The 16,677-nt window shown below is 38.9% G+C and overlaps 1 protein-coding gene across 1 annotated transcript; it reads left to right on the forward strand.

Moving 5' to 3' along the window:
• The first annotated feature begins 3,537 nt into the window (after window positions 1-3,537).
• On the forward strand, window positions 3,538-15,812 carry USB1 (U6 snRNA biogenesis phosphodiesterase 1). Its single transcript, XM_060788352.2, has 7 exons — window positions 3,538-3,709; window positions 5,504-5,664; window positions 6,927-7,110; window positions 9,642-9,695; window positions 11,290-11,395; window positions 15,222-15,305; window positions 15,489-15,812. The coding sequence occupies exons 1-7, from the start codon at window positions 3,621-3,623 to the stop codon at window positions 15,591-15,593; spliced, it is 783 nt and encodes a 260-aa protein (XP_060644335.2). The 5' UTR covers window positions 3,538-3,620; the 3' UTR covers window positions 15,594-15,812.
• The last annotated feature ends 865 nt before the right edge of the window (window positions 15,813-16,677 follow it).

Raw genomic sequence — 16,677 nt, forward strand, 5'->3', positions numbered from 1 at the left:
GGGAGGGAGGGGGGAAAGGGGCGGAGCGCGCCACGCCCCCTCTCGGGCCGCCGGGGGAACTGCACCGCACGGTGGCCGTTTCCGCCTCCCTTTCGCCCTGACTACAACTCCCGGCATGCCCCACCGCAGCCCTCCAGGATAAGGAATGCCGGGAAATGTAGTCTGAAAGTGGAAAAAGGGAATTATCCACCATTCCCATGTTTATAGCATTGTGTTTCCTGGGGCCTTGCAAAACTACAATTCCCATGTTTATAGCATTGAACTTCCTGAGGCCTTGCAAAACTACAACTCCCATGTTTCTCTATAGCATTGAATAGGGGAGGCCTTTGCAAAACTACAACTTCCATATTTCTATAGCATTGAGTTTCCTGAGGACTTGCATAACTACAACTCCCATGTTTTATAACATTGAGTTTCCTGAGGCCTTGTAAAACTATAATTCCCATATTTATAGCATTGAGTTTCCTGAGGACTTGCAAAACTACAACTCCCATGTTTATGGCATTGAGTTTCCTGAGGACTTGCAAAATTACAATTCCCATGTTTCTATAGCCATGGGTTTGGAGTGGCCTTGCAAAACTAGGACTTCCATGATTTCATAGCATTGAGTTTACTGAGGCCTTCCAAAACTACAATTTCCATGTTTCTCTATAGCATTGAGTTGGGAAGCCTTTGCAAAACTACAACTTTTGTATTTCTATAGCATTGAGTTTCCCAAGTCCTTGCAAAACTACAACTCCCATGTTTATAGCATTGAGTTTCCTGAGGACTTGCAAAACTACAACTCACATGTTTCTATAGCCATGAGTTTGGAGTGGCCTTGGAAAACTAGGACTTCCATGATTCCATAGCATTGAGTTTACTGAGGCCTTCCAAAACTACAATTTCCATGTTTCTCTATAGCATTGAGTTCCTGAGGCCTTGCAAAACTATAATTCCCATGTTTATAGCATTGAGTTTCCTGGGGCCTTGCAAGGCAAGTGCAAAGCTACAATTAACATGTTTCTATAGCATTGAGTTTCCTGGGGCCTTGCAAAACTACAATTTCCATGTTTATAGCATTGAGTTTCCTGGGGCCTTGCAAAACTATAATTCCCATGTTTATAGCATTGAGTTTCCTGGGGCCTTGCAAAACTACAATTAACATGTTTATAGCATTGAGTTTCCTGGGGCCTTGCAAAACTATAATTCCCATGTTTATAGCATTTAGTTTCCTGGGGCCTTGCAAAACTACAATTTCCATGGTTCTCTATAGCATTGAGTTTCCTGAGGCCTTACAAAACTATAATTCTCATGTTTTATAGCATTGAGTTTCCTGAGGCCTTGAAAAACTACAACTCCCATGTTTCTCTATAGGATTGAGTTCCTGAGGCCTTGCAAAACTATAATTCCCATGTTTTATAGCATTGAGTTTCCTGAGGCCTTGCAAAACTATAATTCCCATGTTTTATAGCATTGAGTTTCCTGAGGCCTTACAAAACTACAACTCCCATGTTTCTATAGCCATGAGTTTGGGGAGGCCTTGCAAAACTACGACTCCCGTATTTCTATATAGCATTGACTTTCCAGGGGCCTTGCAAAACTACAACTCGCACGTTTCTACAGCCTTGAGTTTGGGGAGGCCTTGCAAAACTACAACTCCTATGATTCTATAGCACTTCCTTTCCTCATTTGGGAGGAAATATAACATAGAGGTGCAGTTTCCCACTCTGTCCACAGGATGGCAGCAGAGAGGCGGCTCCACGGCTCAAGGGCGCACTTTTCCATTTGGCCACTTGATGGCAGCAAAGGGCTGCGATTCAAAATCTCAAGGCAAGTGCAATCTTCTTTTGTCCACAAGAGGGCAGCAAAGGGAATGGCCATTAGAGCTTAACCTGTAATATCATTGATCTATTCTTATTAATAGTAATATTAGTAATATTAATATTATTAATAATATAATATAATATAATATAATATAATATAATGTAATGTAATATAATATAATATAATATAATATAATATAGCAACAGTTGTAGTTTTGCCTTTCTCCCCCGCTGCCCAAGGTTGCACAGCAAACAAGATCTATATGCTGGATTTCGTATTATTATTATTATTTGAAACACAACAAGATTATTATTATATTTTAAACACAACTATTACTATATTTTCATATTATTATTATTATTATTATTATTAGAAACACAACAAGATGAGTCCACAACAGACAAGATCACTCGGCTTGCTGTTGTATTATTATTAATATTATTAATATTATTATTTGAAACACAACAAGATGAGTCCACAACAGACAAGATCACTCAGTTCGCTGTATTATTATTATTGTTGTTATTGTTATTATTATTATTATTTGAAACACAAGATTATTATTATATTTTAAACATAAGTATTATATATTCGTATTATTATTATTATTATTATTACTATTTGAAACACAACAAGATGAGACCACAACACACAAGATCACTCGGCTCACTGTTGTATTATTATTATTATTATTATTATTATTATTATTACAAACACAAGATTATTATTATATTTTAAACACAAGTATTATATTATCATATTATTATTATTATTATTATTATTATTTGAAACACAAGATGAGTCCACAACACACAAAATCACTCAGCTCGCTGTTGTATTATTATTATTATTATTATTATTAGAAACACAACAAGATTATTATTATATTTTAAACACAACAAGTATTATATTTTCATATTAGTAGTAGTAGTAGTAGTAGTATTTCAAACACAAGATGAGTCCACAAAAGACAAGGTCACTCTGCTCCCTGTTGTATTATTATTATTATTATTATTATTATTATTATTATTTGGAACACAACAAGATTATTATTATATTTTAAACACTATTATTTTTATTATTATTATTATTATTTGAAACACAACAAATATTATTATATTTTATTATTATTATTATTATTTGAAACACAAGATTATTATTATATTTTAAACACAACTATTATTATTATTATTATTATTATTATTTATTTGAAACACAACGAGTTCACAGCAGACAAGATCACTCTGGTGGCTGTTGTATTGGATCACACATTGGACATTTCCCAAGTGTCTAGGACTCTGTGATGTATTATTATTATTATTATTATTAGACAGGCAAAGCTTTAGTTCAGGTAGTATTTCTTAGCTGCCTGGGATCCAAGTTTTAGTGCCACAGAATCCTGGGAGTTATAGTTCAGCAGAGGAGGTGAAAGGCCTCGCAAAACTACAACTCCCAGGATATTATTATTATTACTATTATTGCTATTAATGGCCTTGGCTCAATGAGAGATCAATGCTATTGCAGATGAAGCCCTAATGGGCATTCCCTTTGCTGCCCTCTTGCGGACACAGGAATATCGCCCTTGCCTTCAGATTCTGATCTGCTGCGCTCTGCTGCCATCAAGTGGCCAAACGGGAAGGTGCAGCGTTTAAGAAGGCGGGCTCTGATTGGAGCAAGGCAGTTGGAATGGTCCAATGAGGTGGCGCCGCTACCGGTGACGTCACGAATTCGTCTCGGCGGTTGTGCGCAGGCGCAGGTTTGCGGCCTAGTTGGCGGAAGTCGACCACGGCCTTTCCTGAGCGGCGGGTCCGGCCATGAGCGGCGCGGCGCTGGTCGGGTACAGCAGCTCCGGCTCGGAGGGCGAAGAGGAGGAGGAGGAGGAGGGAGTGGAAAGCTCTTCCAGGTGGGGAGGGAGATCCTATTGCCTATAATATAGTGTGTATTGTACTGTATTATATATATAATTCATATATATACATATTTACACAAATATAATAAACATTATATATATATATATATATATATATATATATATAAGATCCTATTGTAATATATATTATTTTATTAATATTATTTATTATTATTTTAATAATATACACATTTATATAATTCAAATATATATATATGCATACATAATAAATATAATATGTATATATATACTTAATATATGTATAATAAGATCCTATTGCCTATAATATATTGTGTATTATATTATAATATATATTTTATTATTATTTATTATTATTTTTATATAAAATATGTATAATAAGGTCCTATTGCCTATAATGTATTGTGTATTATATTGATATATATATATATATATATATTATTTTATTATTTATTTATTATTATTTTAATAATACATATGTATAATTCATATATATATACATACATAATAAATATAATATGTATATATACATAATATATGTATAAGATCCTATTGCCTGTAATATATTGTGATATATATATTGTCTATAATATATTGTATATTATATTGTAATATATATGTAATTCATATATAGACATATATACGCACATATATATAATAAATAGAATATATATAATATACATATATAATTCATATATATATGTACACATATTTACACACATATAAATATAATATATTTTAAATATATATGTATATTCATAATATATGTATAATATAGCAATATGTATACATATATGTAGGAGCCCCCGGTGGCGCAGTGGGTTAAAGCACTGAGCTGCTGAGCTTGTTGATCGAAAGGTCGCAGGTTCGATTCCGGGGAGCGGCATGAGCTTCCGCTGTCAGCCCTAGCTTCTGCCAACCTAGCAGTTCGAAAACATGCAAATGTGAGTAGATAAATAGGTACCGCTCTGGCGGGAAGGTAACGGCGCTCCATGCAGTCATGCCGGCCACATGACCTTGGAGGTGTCTACGGACAGCGCTGGCTCTTCGGCTTAGAAATGGAGATGAGCACCACACCCCAGAGTCAGACATGACTGGACTTAATGTCAGGGGACTACCTACCTACCTATACATATATGTATTATTATATCTACCCTAAATATATAACAAAATATTAATTATATATAATATATTATATTGTAGATAATATATACATATATACACACATAATAATATATATTACATTATATATGTATCTACATAGTTTATGTATAATATAGATATATGTATACTATGTTATACATATATATATTATATCTACTATGTATAACATAAAATAGTAATTACCATATATATGATACATATGTATATTATAGATATATGTATTATTATATCTATTATAAAGTATGTAATGTATAACACATATGCTGTTGAGATTCAGCATTCTGGCACCATACCTACTACTAGTAGGAGAAGAAGAAGTAGTGATGCAGAAGACTATTAAAAGACTATTATTTTGCATCTCAATTGCTGTTTAAGACAATCTGTGTTCCTTGGGTCGCGACATATGCGTTATAATATATATATAATTGATATAATATATATTACGTTTTAATATATATATTATGTGTTATGTGTGTGTATGTATATGCATATATATATACATAATTATGTGTGTGCATTTAGTATATATACATTGTTTATAGTGATATATTATAAAGCAATGGTGTTTCCCTGGTGGTTGCCAAAGAGGACTATGTGAGCAGGCCGTGGTAGTTGACCTCTCGGATGTCTCGTTCTGACTTGCAGTGCCCCAGCACCTCGACTCCAAGTGCCAGAGAGTGTCCTGCGCATGTTCAAGGAGCAGGAGGAGCAGGAGGCACCGCCGGACGAGAGCGAGAAACACGGAGGGCGCCTGCGCACCTTCCCCCACGAACGGGGCAACTGGGCAACGCACGTCTATGTGCCCTGTGAGTATGTCCAGCCCTTTAGCCTCCTCTCCCCAGTTGTTCAAGTTGGGGCTCCACCCTAGAGTTTCACTTGCGAGTGGCGTCCAACTCCAGGAGGATGAGTTAGTCCTGGGGGTTCTTTGTGCCAAGTTTGGTCCAGGTCCATCATCGCTGGAGGTCACAGTTTATCTGGTTGTGGGTGAACTACAACTCTCAGAAAGGTTATGGCTGAACTACAACTCCCACTTTGGTGAGTCACTCCCCTCAAACCCCTCCAGTAGGTTGAGTTAGTCCTGGGGGTTCTGTGTGCCAAGTTTGGTCCAGGTACATCATCGCTGGAGGTCACAGTTTCTCTGATTGGGTGAACTACAACTCCCAGAAAGGAAGGTCAGTTTCCCCCAAACCCCTCCAGTCATCAAACTTCGGCATATTCAGGTCTGTGTGCCAAGTGTAGTCCATCGGTGTGTGGGTTCACAGTGCTATCTGGGTGTAGGTGAAATACAACTCCCCCAAATCAAGGTGAATTTCCACCAAAGACCTCCAGTGGAGAGAGTCAGAAACACTGGGACGTCTGTGGTGGAGGAAACACATGCAATCTAAGATGAAATGGTCCCTGTTGTTGTGATTCACCAGCTTGACTCTGAGTCTGAAGCTGAGCCCTGTGGGTCTTGTGAGCCAGGGTTCCCTGATGAGAAGGATGATGGGTTACAGATTTCTGTTCATGTCTCAGACAGGGTTGGAGGTGAGGCTGCAGAAGGGGAAACAGCAAGTGAGTTCTCAGGGGAAAAGAATGTCAGTGAGACTGATAACGAGAGTGAATTCCCACACGGCAAGGTGGAGATGTCTTTGCCTCCTTTGCCTTCCCATGGTGATTCAGCTGGTAAACCAAGATAAGGGGTTAGAGAGCCTTGAAGATAATGAATTAATGAGCAGGCAAGATCTCCTGCCATTAAGGGTCTGGAAAAGTTCTCGCTTAGCTAGTAAGCGAGAGGCCAAGTCAGCCAAGGGTCATCGCAATGCGTTCATGTCTGCAAAGGGTATTTATATTTAGCCTTCTCACTGACACACAGGTGTTGTCAGTTCAACGTGGCTCTTTCTATGCAAACTTCTATGGATTAACCTTGGCTTTAAGCAGCACTCTTGTGGCTTCCTGATTCTGGGATTTTGGGTCTTGTGTTTAACCGTTTTACCATGGACTCTTGTTTGACCAGTGCTTAAAGGATTATTTATTGCGGGTCATCTGTGGGCTGATGTGTGAGTCTCCCTTCCACTTTCCCCTCCAGATGCAGCCGAAGAAGACTTCCAGGGCCTTTTGCAGGCGCTCCTCTCTTGTGCCCGGACCCACGTGCCCTCGCTGAGCCCGCTCCCCGAATTCCACATCAGCCTCTCGCAGGTGGTGGTCCTGCGCTACCACTGGATCGCCCCTTTCGTCCAGTCTCTCAAGGAGCGCCTGCGGTCAGCCTCCAGGTCAGGCCATGCATTTGGAGTATCTGACATAACGGTTTTAGTGATTTGAAACTGTTTGGTTGTCATGTGCAATCCTGTTTTCATGTTTGTACATTCACATTATTATTATTATTATTATTATTATTATTATATTCATTTATTGATACCCTGATTTATCTCTCCTTCAGGAGACTCAAAGCAGCTCAACGTAAAAATATCAACATACAATATTATTATTGTATTTATTTATACTCCACTTTATGTCTCCAGAAGGAGACATAAGCAGCTATGCATCTATTATTATTATTATTATATTTATTTATACTCCACTTTATGTCTCCAGAAGGAGACTCAAAGCAGCTATGCATCTATTATTGTTGTTGTTGTTGTTGTTGTTGTTGTTATATTTATTTATATGCCACTTTATCTGTCCCAAAGGAGACGCAAAACAGCTATGCATCTATTATTATTACTAATTATTTTACTAATTATTATTACTTTATTAATACCCTGCTTTATCTCTCCTGCAGGAGACTCAAAGCAGCTTAACATAAAATTATCAACATACAATATTATTATTATTGTTATTTTTATTATTGTATTTATTTATGCTCCACTTTATTTCTCCCAAAGGAGACTCAAAGCGGCTATGCATCTATTATTATTATTACTAATTACTTTACTAATTATTATTATTATATTTATTTAGCTATGCATCTATTATTGTTGTTGTTGTTATATTTATTTATACTCCACTTTATCTCTCCCGAAGGAGACTCAAAGCAGCTATGCATCTATTATTATCATTATTATTATTATTATTATTATTATTATTATATTTAGCTATGCTCCTATTATTGTTGTTGTTGTTGTTATATTTATTTATACTCCACTTTATCTCTCCCGAAGGAGACTCAAAGCAGCTATGTAATTATTATTATTATTATTATTATTATTATTATTATTATTATATTTATTTATACTCCACTTTATCTCTCCCGAAGGAGACTCAAAGCAGCCATGTATCTATTATTATTATTATTATTATATTTATATTTATTTATACTCCACTTTATCTCTCCCGAAGGAGACTCAAAGCAGCTATGTAGCTATTATTATTATTATTATTATTATTATTATTATTATTATATTTATTTATACTCCCCTTTATCTCTCCCGAAGGGGACTCAAAGCAGCTATGTATTTATTATTATTATTATTATTATTATTATTATTATTATTATATTTATTTATACTCCACTTTATCTCTCCCAAAGGAGACTCAAAGCAGCTATGTATTTATTATTATTATTATTATTATTATTATATTTATTTATACTCCACTTTATCTCTCCCGAAGGGAACTCAAAGCAGCTATGTATTTATTATTATTATTATTATTATTATTATTATATTTATTTATACTCCACTTTATCTCTCCCAAAGGAGACTCAAAGCAGCTATGTATTTATTATTATTATTATTATTATTATTATTATTATTATTATATTTATTTATACTCCACTTTATCTCTCCCAAAGGAGACTCAAAGCAGCTATGTATTTATTATTATTATTATTATTATTATTATTATTATTATATTTATTTATACTCCCCTTTATCTCTCCCGAAGGGGACTCAAAGCAGCTATGTATTTATTATTATTATTATTATTATTATATTTATTTATACTCCACTTTATCTCTCCCGAAGGAGACTCAAAGCAGCTATGTATTTATTATAATTATTATTATTATTATTATATTTATTTATACTCCACTTTATCTCTCCCAAAGGAGACTCAAAGCAGCTATGCATCTATTATTATTATTATTATTATTATTATTATGTTTATTTATACTCCACTTTATTTCTCCCGAAGGTATGCATCTAGCTATGCATCTATTATTATTATTACTAATTATTTTACTAATTATTATTACTTTATTAATACCTTACTTTATCTCTCCTGCAGGAAACTCAAAGCGGCTTAACATAAAAATATCAACATACATTTATTATTGTTATTATTGTATTTATTTATACTCCACTTTATTTCTTCTGAAGGAGACTCAAAGCAGCTATGCATCTATTATTATTATTATTATTATTATTATTATTATTATTATTATATTTATTTATACTCCACTTTATCTCTCCCGAAGGAGACTCAAAGCAGCCATGTATCTATTATTATTATTATTATTATTATTATTATTATTTAGCTATGCATCTATTATTATTACTAATTATTTTACTAATTATTAAACTTTATTAATACCCTGCTTTATCTCTCCTGCAGGAGAATCAAAGTGGCTTAACATAAAAGCATCAACATACAATTTAAATTATTATTATTGTTGTTATTATTATTAGCTAATTGAGACTGGTAATACCATCACAAACTACTATGGAATAACTAGAGATTTGCCTCCTTCCAGACACAAAATAATTCTTCATCCCAATGGGAAGGGGAAGCTTCTCTGGCCAACGTCTTGCAGGGAGATTTTTGTTATTGATGTTGTTGTGGTTGTTTCCTTCTTCCATTGCAGGTTCATTTGCAGAGCGGACCAAGTAAAGGTTTACACCAACCAGACCAAAACCAGGTACGGGAGGGACTAATGCAAGTATTGTAGTTGTACACAACATGGCTGCATTGGCGTAAGCAGGATGCCTGTGGAAGAGGGTGGGAAAAAGAACACCACAAGGCCAAGGGTTGGGATGAGGCCACAACGGCCATCTATGATATGTTGTTTTGTCGTTGTAGTTTATTGTAAAATGTGTTTTTATATGTTGTACACCGCCGCGAGTCGCCCTAGGGCTGAGAGCGGTGGTTAACAAATGCAGCAAATAAATAAATAAATAAAATCTACTCCAACTCCCATTATGCTGTGCAGAGAGGCACAAGTCGAGCACTCCTGGAAGAGGCCTCTCCAAGCTGTGCTTGTCGACCTTCAAAGAGGGAGAGCTCACCCCTTTCCAAGGCAGACCATTATTATTATTATTATTATTATTATTATTATTAAAAGCGCCTATGTATCTGTTGTTATTATTATTATTATTACTACTAGTAGTAGTATATTTATATTTATTTATACCCTGCTTTATCTCTCCCAAGGGAAACTCTAAGCATCTGTGTGTCTATTGTTATTATTATTATTATTATTATTATTATACCCTGCTTTATCTCTCCCAAGGGAGACTCAAACACCTATGTATCTATTATTATTATTATTATTATTATTATTATTATTATATTTATTTATACCCTGCTTTATCTCTCCCAAGGGAGATCCAAAGTGTCTGTGTATCTATTATTATTATATTTATATTTATACCCTGCTTTATCTCTCCCAAAGGAGACTCAAAGCGCCTATGTATCTATTATTATTATTATATTTATATTTATACCCTGCTTTATCTCTCCCAAGGGAGACTCAAAGCGCCTATGTATCTATTATTTTTATTATATTTATACCCCGCTTTATCTCTCCCAAAGGAGACTAAAAGCGCCTATGTATCTATTATTATTATTATTAGTAGTAGTAGTAGTAGTATATATATATTTATACCCTGCTTTATCTCTCCGAAAGGAGACTCAAAGTGCCTATGTCTCTATTTGTTGTGAACCGCTGTGAGTCGCCTTCGGGCTGAGAACAGCGGTATATAAGTAAGGTAAATAAATAAATAATATTATATTATTATTATATGTATGCCCCACTATCTCTCCCAAAGGAGACTCAAAGTGCCTATGTATCTGTTATTATTAATGTTATTATTATATTTATACTCTGCTTTATTCCTCCTGAAGGAGACTCAAAGTGCCTATGTATCTATCTATTATTATTATATTTATATTCATATTTATACCCCACTTTATCTCTCCCAAGGGAGATGCTAAGCCCCTAAGTATCTATTATTATTATATTTATATTTATACCCCACTTTATCTCTCCCAAAGGAGACTCAAAGCACCTGTGTATCTATTATTATTATTATTATTATTATATTTATACCTCACTTTATCTCTCCCAAAGGAAACTCAAAGCGCCTATGTATCTATTCTTATTATATTTATTTACACCCCACTTTATCTCTCCTGAAGGAGACTCAAAGTGCCTATGTATCTATTATTATTATTATTTTTATGATTATTATTATTATTTATATTTATACCTCGCTTTATCTCCCTTTGCCCAGGACCTTCCTTGGCCTGGAAGTCTCTTCGGGACATTCCAAGCTGTTGGAGTTGGTTTCCGAAGTGGATAAAGTCATGGAGGAGTTCAGCCTGGCCCCCTTCTACAAGGTGGGAGCTTCTGCTTTGGCAAAACGAGAGGACATTACTTCCCAATAGTGCAGGCTATTGCGCCAGGCCTTTTGCACGTGTGTGTGTCAGGATGAGCATGAGCAGATCCTCTTGCTTCCCATCTAAGATGCACTTTTCCCCTTATGTATCAGGCATGGGTCAACTGTGGCCCTCCCTTCAGGTGTTTTGGACTCCAACTCCCACAATTCCTAATGGATGGTAGGGAGCCCCGAAGTTGGCCCATGCCTGATCTGTATTATGTAAACATCTCTCCAAAAGGGTTGCATCTTAGCATCACAGGTGTATCTTATGTGTTGCTATTGGAGGAGGTGGTCCTGAAACGAGGATCTGCCTTACGCTCAGAGGCATCTTACAGTTGGAGAAATATGGTAGACAGAGAAGTGATAGAAGGGAAGGAAGGAAGACATGCCTTCCAACTAAGATTCTATGATAGATGATGGCTGGATGGAAAGACAGACAGACACACACACATATATATAGATCGATCGATAGATAGATAGATAATCTTTGAGGTCCCTTCCACTTCTAAGATTCTATGATTGGTAGGTAGGTAGAAAAATAGGATGATGGACAGATGGATGACTTGATAGATGGATGGATGGATGGATGGATGGATGGATGGATGGATGGATGAGAGGATGGGTGGATGGATGAGAGGATGGGTGGATGGATGAGAGGATGGGTGGATGGATGAGAGGATGGGTGGATGGATGAGAGGATGGGTGGATGGATGAGAGGATGGATGGCTAGAGAGACTGGATGGATGGATGGATGAGAGGATGGATGGATGAGAGGATGGATGGATGGATGGATGGATGAGAGGATGGATGGCTAGAGAGACTGGATGGATGGATGGATGGATGGATGGATGGATGGATGGATGGATGAGAGGATGGATGGATAAGAGGATGAGAGGATGGATGGATGAGAGGATGGATGGATGAATGAGAGGATGGATGGCTAGAGAGACTGGATAGATGGATGAGAGGATGTGAGGATGGATGGATGAGAGGATGGATGGCTAGAGAGACTGGATGGATGGATGAGAGGATGGATGAGAGGATGGATGGATGGATGGATGGATGGATGAGAGGATGGATGGCTAGAGAGACTGGGTGGATGGATGGATGAGAGGATGGATGGATGGATGGATGAGAGCATGGATGGATGAGAGGATGGATGGTTGGATGAGAGGATGGATGGCTAGAGAGACTGGGTGGATGGATGGATGAGAGGATGGATGGATGAGAGCATGGATGGATGAGAGGATGGATGGTTGGATGAGAGGATGGATGGCTAGAGAGACTGGATGGATGGGAGGATGGGTGGATAGATAAACAGAAGAAAGATTGAATAGACTGAATTGATCTAAATTATAGAACAATAGATAAGAGGATAGATAATTAGATGGGTAGATAGATAGATGATGGATGGATAGATAGATAGATAAATAGAGACAGACAGGATGAATGGATAGCTAGATGAGAGAATAGTTGGATTGATTGACTGATTGATTGATGGGTAGATAGATAGATGATGGATGGATGGGTGGATAGATAGATAGATGAGAGGAAAGGTAGTTGGATGGATAGATGGATGGATAAATAAATAAATAATTAGATAGATGGATAGATAGATAGATAGATAGATAGATAGATAGATAGGAGGAAAGGTGGATGGATAGAGACAGTCAGACAGAGAGGATGGATGGATAGCTAGAGGAGAGAATAGATCGTTGGATGGATAGATGGATGGATAGATGGATAGAGTCTGTATTTTCTTCTATTTTAAGATGCATTCCCTCCCCCCCCCCCCCCCCCCAATATAAACATCTCTCAAAATGGGCTGCCTATTAGAGTCGTAGGCGTATGGTCTTGTGAATTTTGGTTGTTGTCAGTGGTGGTGAAAGGAGGGTGCACCTGACCATGGATGGTGCCTTGCCGTGGAAGAAATGCCGTGGATCTCCGTCAGTCCAGAGAGTGCAGTGAAACCACAGGGGCAGGAAAGTTGAAGGGTTGGTCATCTCTCCGCGCTCAAAGGAATGCAAGGCCATCTCCAAAGGTAGCAGATTATTGAAGTGATGTCTGACAAAGGCAAAGGGATTCCGGGTTGTGTGCGCATCGTAAATACTTCTTCCCTTCCGAAAACACCGTCTCTTTCCTGGATGAAGAGCGAAACCACCCAGGGGAGGAATAGTTTCCCTTGCATCCCAGAACCCTTATCTCAGAGCGAGGTGACCTTTGCTCGCCTCAGGCAGTTGGCAGCCGCAGGAGGAGCGGCCTTGTTGATATTTGGTTTTATGAGCGAGAGAAAGGCTCCCTTAATGGGTTGTGCATACCTTTGGGATGGGAGAGAGCTCACACAAGTGCTTTCCCGGCCCAGAGTCATGCTTATGCCCCACTACCTCTCCCTGCCTTACTATTGCTATTATTATTATTATTATTATTATTATTATTATTATTATTATTTTAGGGGTGTGAGAGACCTCACACAGGCAGTTATGGGAATGGGCCTGGAAGGGGAGTCATGTGGCCCTCCAAAAGCTATGGGGCTACCTCTCCCTGCCTTGTAGTAGTAGTAGTAGTAGTAGTTGTTGTAGTTGTTGTTGTTGTATTTTAGGGCTCACTCAGGCCACTTTGGAAATGGGCCTGGATAGGAGTCCCTGTCTTGTTGTTGTTTGTTGTTGTTGTTGTTGTTGTTGTTGTTATATTTAGGGTGTATTATTATTATTATTATTATTATTATTATTATTATTATTATTGTATTTTAGGGCTCACACAGGCCACTTTGGAAATGGATAGGAATCCCTGCCTTGTTGTTTTTTGTTGCTAGTATTATCATATTTAGGGGTGTATTATTATTATTATTATATTTTGGGGCTCATTCAGGCCGCTCTGGAAATGGGCCTGGATGGGAGGCATGTGGCCCCCAAAAGCTATGGGACTCCCTCTCCCTGTATTATTATTGTTGTTATTGTTATTATTGTCATTTTATTATATTTTAGGGGCGAGAGATAGCTCACGCAGACCACAGTGGGAATGAGCCTGGAAGGGAGTCATGCAGCCCTCCAGAAGCTATTGGGCTACCTCCTCTTGCCTTAATAGTATTATTATTATTATTATTATTATTATTATTATTATTTTACATTTTAGGAACATGGGAGATCTCTCGCAGGCCACAGTGGGAATGGTCCTGGAGAGGAGTCATGTGGCTCTCCAGAAGCTACTGGACTACCTCCTCTATTATTATTATTATTATTATTATTATTATTATTGGGATGTGAGAGAGCTCTCACAGGCCACAGTGGCCTGGAAGGGAGTTGCATTGCACCTCCCTGCTTTCCTCCCATGACCCAGGCTGGCTCGAGAGTGTCAGAATATGTTAAAGTATGTAATTTCAGGTAGTTGTAATATGGATGCCACAAGATGGTATTGCTGTGATGTATGTTTATGTTTGAGGCTGTGAGAGAGTAGCCCTGAGATATTCTCTGAGCTGAGTTGTGAGAGAAATTGGGGAGTCTCTGATCCCTGCCAAGCAGCTGCAGGATTGTTTAGGCTTCTACTTCCTTTGTCCTGCCTATTGTGTACTTCATGCTTTCTCGCTTACTGGAATGGATGTATTTTGAACTACTCTAAGTAAATTGAACCTGCTTGGTAACCAGAAGTCTCCAGAGGCCATGACTTCTACCAAGCCTGTGCAAATACTTCCGCTAACCGCCAACAGAGAGGACGGTGAGTTTTCAGGGCTGCGTTGAGTGACTTTTCTCCTCCTTGAGCCTGTGTCCCTCCTTCTTGCTTTCCCCCAGGACCCTTCCTTCCACCTGAGCCTGGCCTGGGGACTGGGCGACCTGGCCGAAGCCTTGGGAGGACCGTGCCTGCAAGAGCTCCAGGTAAGCAACCTGCCCTCAGAAGCGGTTGGAGGCCGCCAACAGCAACAACCACCACCACCTATAGTCTTGCCCCAAAACAGACTTGGGGTAAACCCTGGAACTGAGTGTGTGCCTTGGAAACAGAGGTGTGCCTCCTCCTCCTCCTCTTCTTCCTCAGCAAGTGACTCTCCTCTTTTCCCCCAGGAGACGGTGGATGGCTTTGAGGACTCCTCGTCCTTCCTCCGCATCCCCGGGACGGAGGTCCGGTGCAAGTCGGGCAATAAGTTCTTCTCCTTCCCTTTGCGGTAGCGACAACGGCGGCGGCACCAATGCCTTTTTGTTCCCATGTCATCAATCCTGGATTGACAGGAGGCTTCTGATGACGTTCCCGGCTCCGGCTTGGCTCCGGCTTCCTTTGCAAAGGCTGGCCGGGATCTCGAGGGTGATGCCACATTCGCAGCCCTTTTTGGAGACCCTTGGGATGAGGAAGGGACGGAGAGCAGAGGAAGGAGGGAAGGAAAAAGGAAGGAAGAGAGAAAAAAGGAAAGAGGGAGGGAGAAAAGGGAAGGAATGAAAATGAGAGAGGGAGGAGAAGTGAAGAAAGGAAAAAGGAAGGAAGGAAGGAGGGTAGGAAGGGGAGGAGGGAGTAGGAAGGGAAGGAGAAGGGAGGGAGGGAGAAAAGGGAAGGAAGGAGGGTAGGAAGGAAGGAAAAAGGAGAGGGAGTAGAAGCAAAGGAAGGAAAAAGGAAGGAAGAGAGAGAAAAGGTAAGAGGGTGGGAAGGGGGAGGGACGGAGAAAAGGGAAAGAAGGAAGGAAAAAGAGGGAGGAGAAGCAAAGGAAGGAACAAGGAAGGGAGAGAGAGGAAAGGAAAGAGGGAAGGTGGAAGGGGGAGGGAGGAAGAAAAGTGAAGGAAGGAAGGAAGGAAAAAGGAGAGAGGGAATAGAAGCAAAGGAAGGAAGAGAGAGGAAAGGAAAGAGGGAGGGAGAAAAGGGAAGGAAGGAAAATGAGAGGGGGAGGAGAAGCGAAGGAAGGAGGGAGGGTAGGAAGGGAAGGGGGGAGGGAGAAAAGGGAAGGAAGGAAGGAGGGAAGGAAGGAAAAAGGAGAGGGGGAGGAGAAGTGAAGGAAAGAAAAAGGAAGGAAGAGAGAGAAAAGGTAAGAGGGTAGGAAGGGAAGGGGGAGGGAGGGAGAAAAGGGAAAGAAGGAAGGAAAATGAGAGAGGGAGGAGAAGCAAAGGAAGGAAAAAGGAAGGGAGAGAGAGAAAAGGAAAGAGGGAGGGAAGGAAGGAAGGAAAAAGGAGAGAGGAGAAGAGAAAGGGAGGGAGGGTAGGAAGGGGAAGGAGGGAATGGAAGGAAGGGAAGGAAGGAAAGAAAACAGGGAAGGATGGAGGGAAGGGG

The sequence above is a fragment of the Anolis sagrei genome, chromosome 8 (assembly GCF_037176765.1).
Source record: "Anolis sagrei isolate rAnoSag1 chromosome 8, rAnoSag1.mat, whole genome shotgun sequence".
Classification (NCBI taxonomy): domain Eukaryota; kingdom Metazoa; phylum Chordata; class Lepidosauria; order Squamata; family Dactyloidae; genus Anolis; species Anolis sagrei.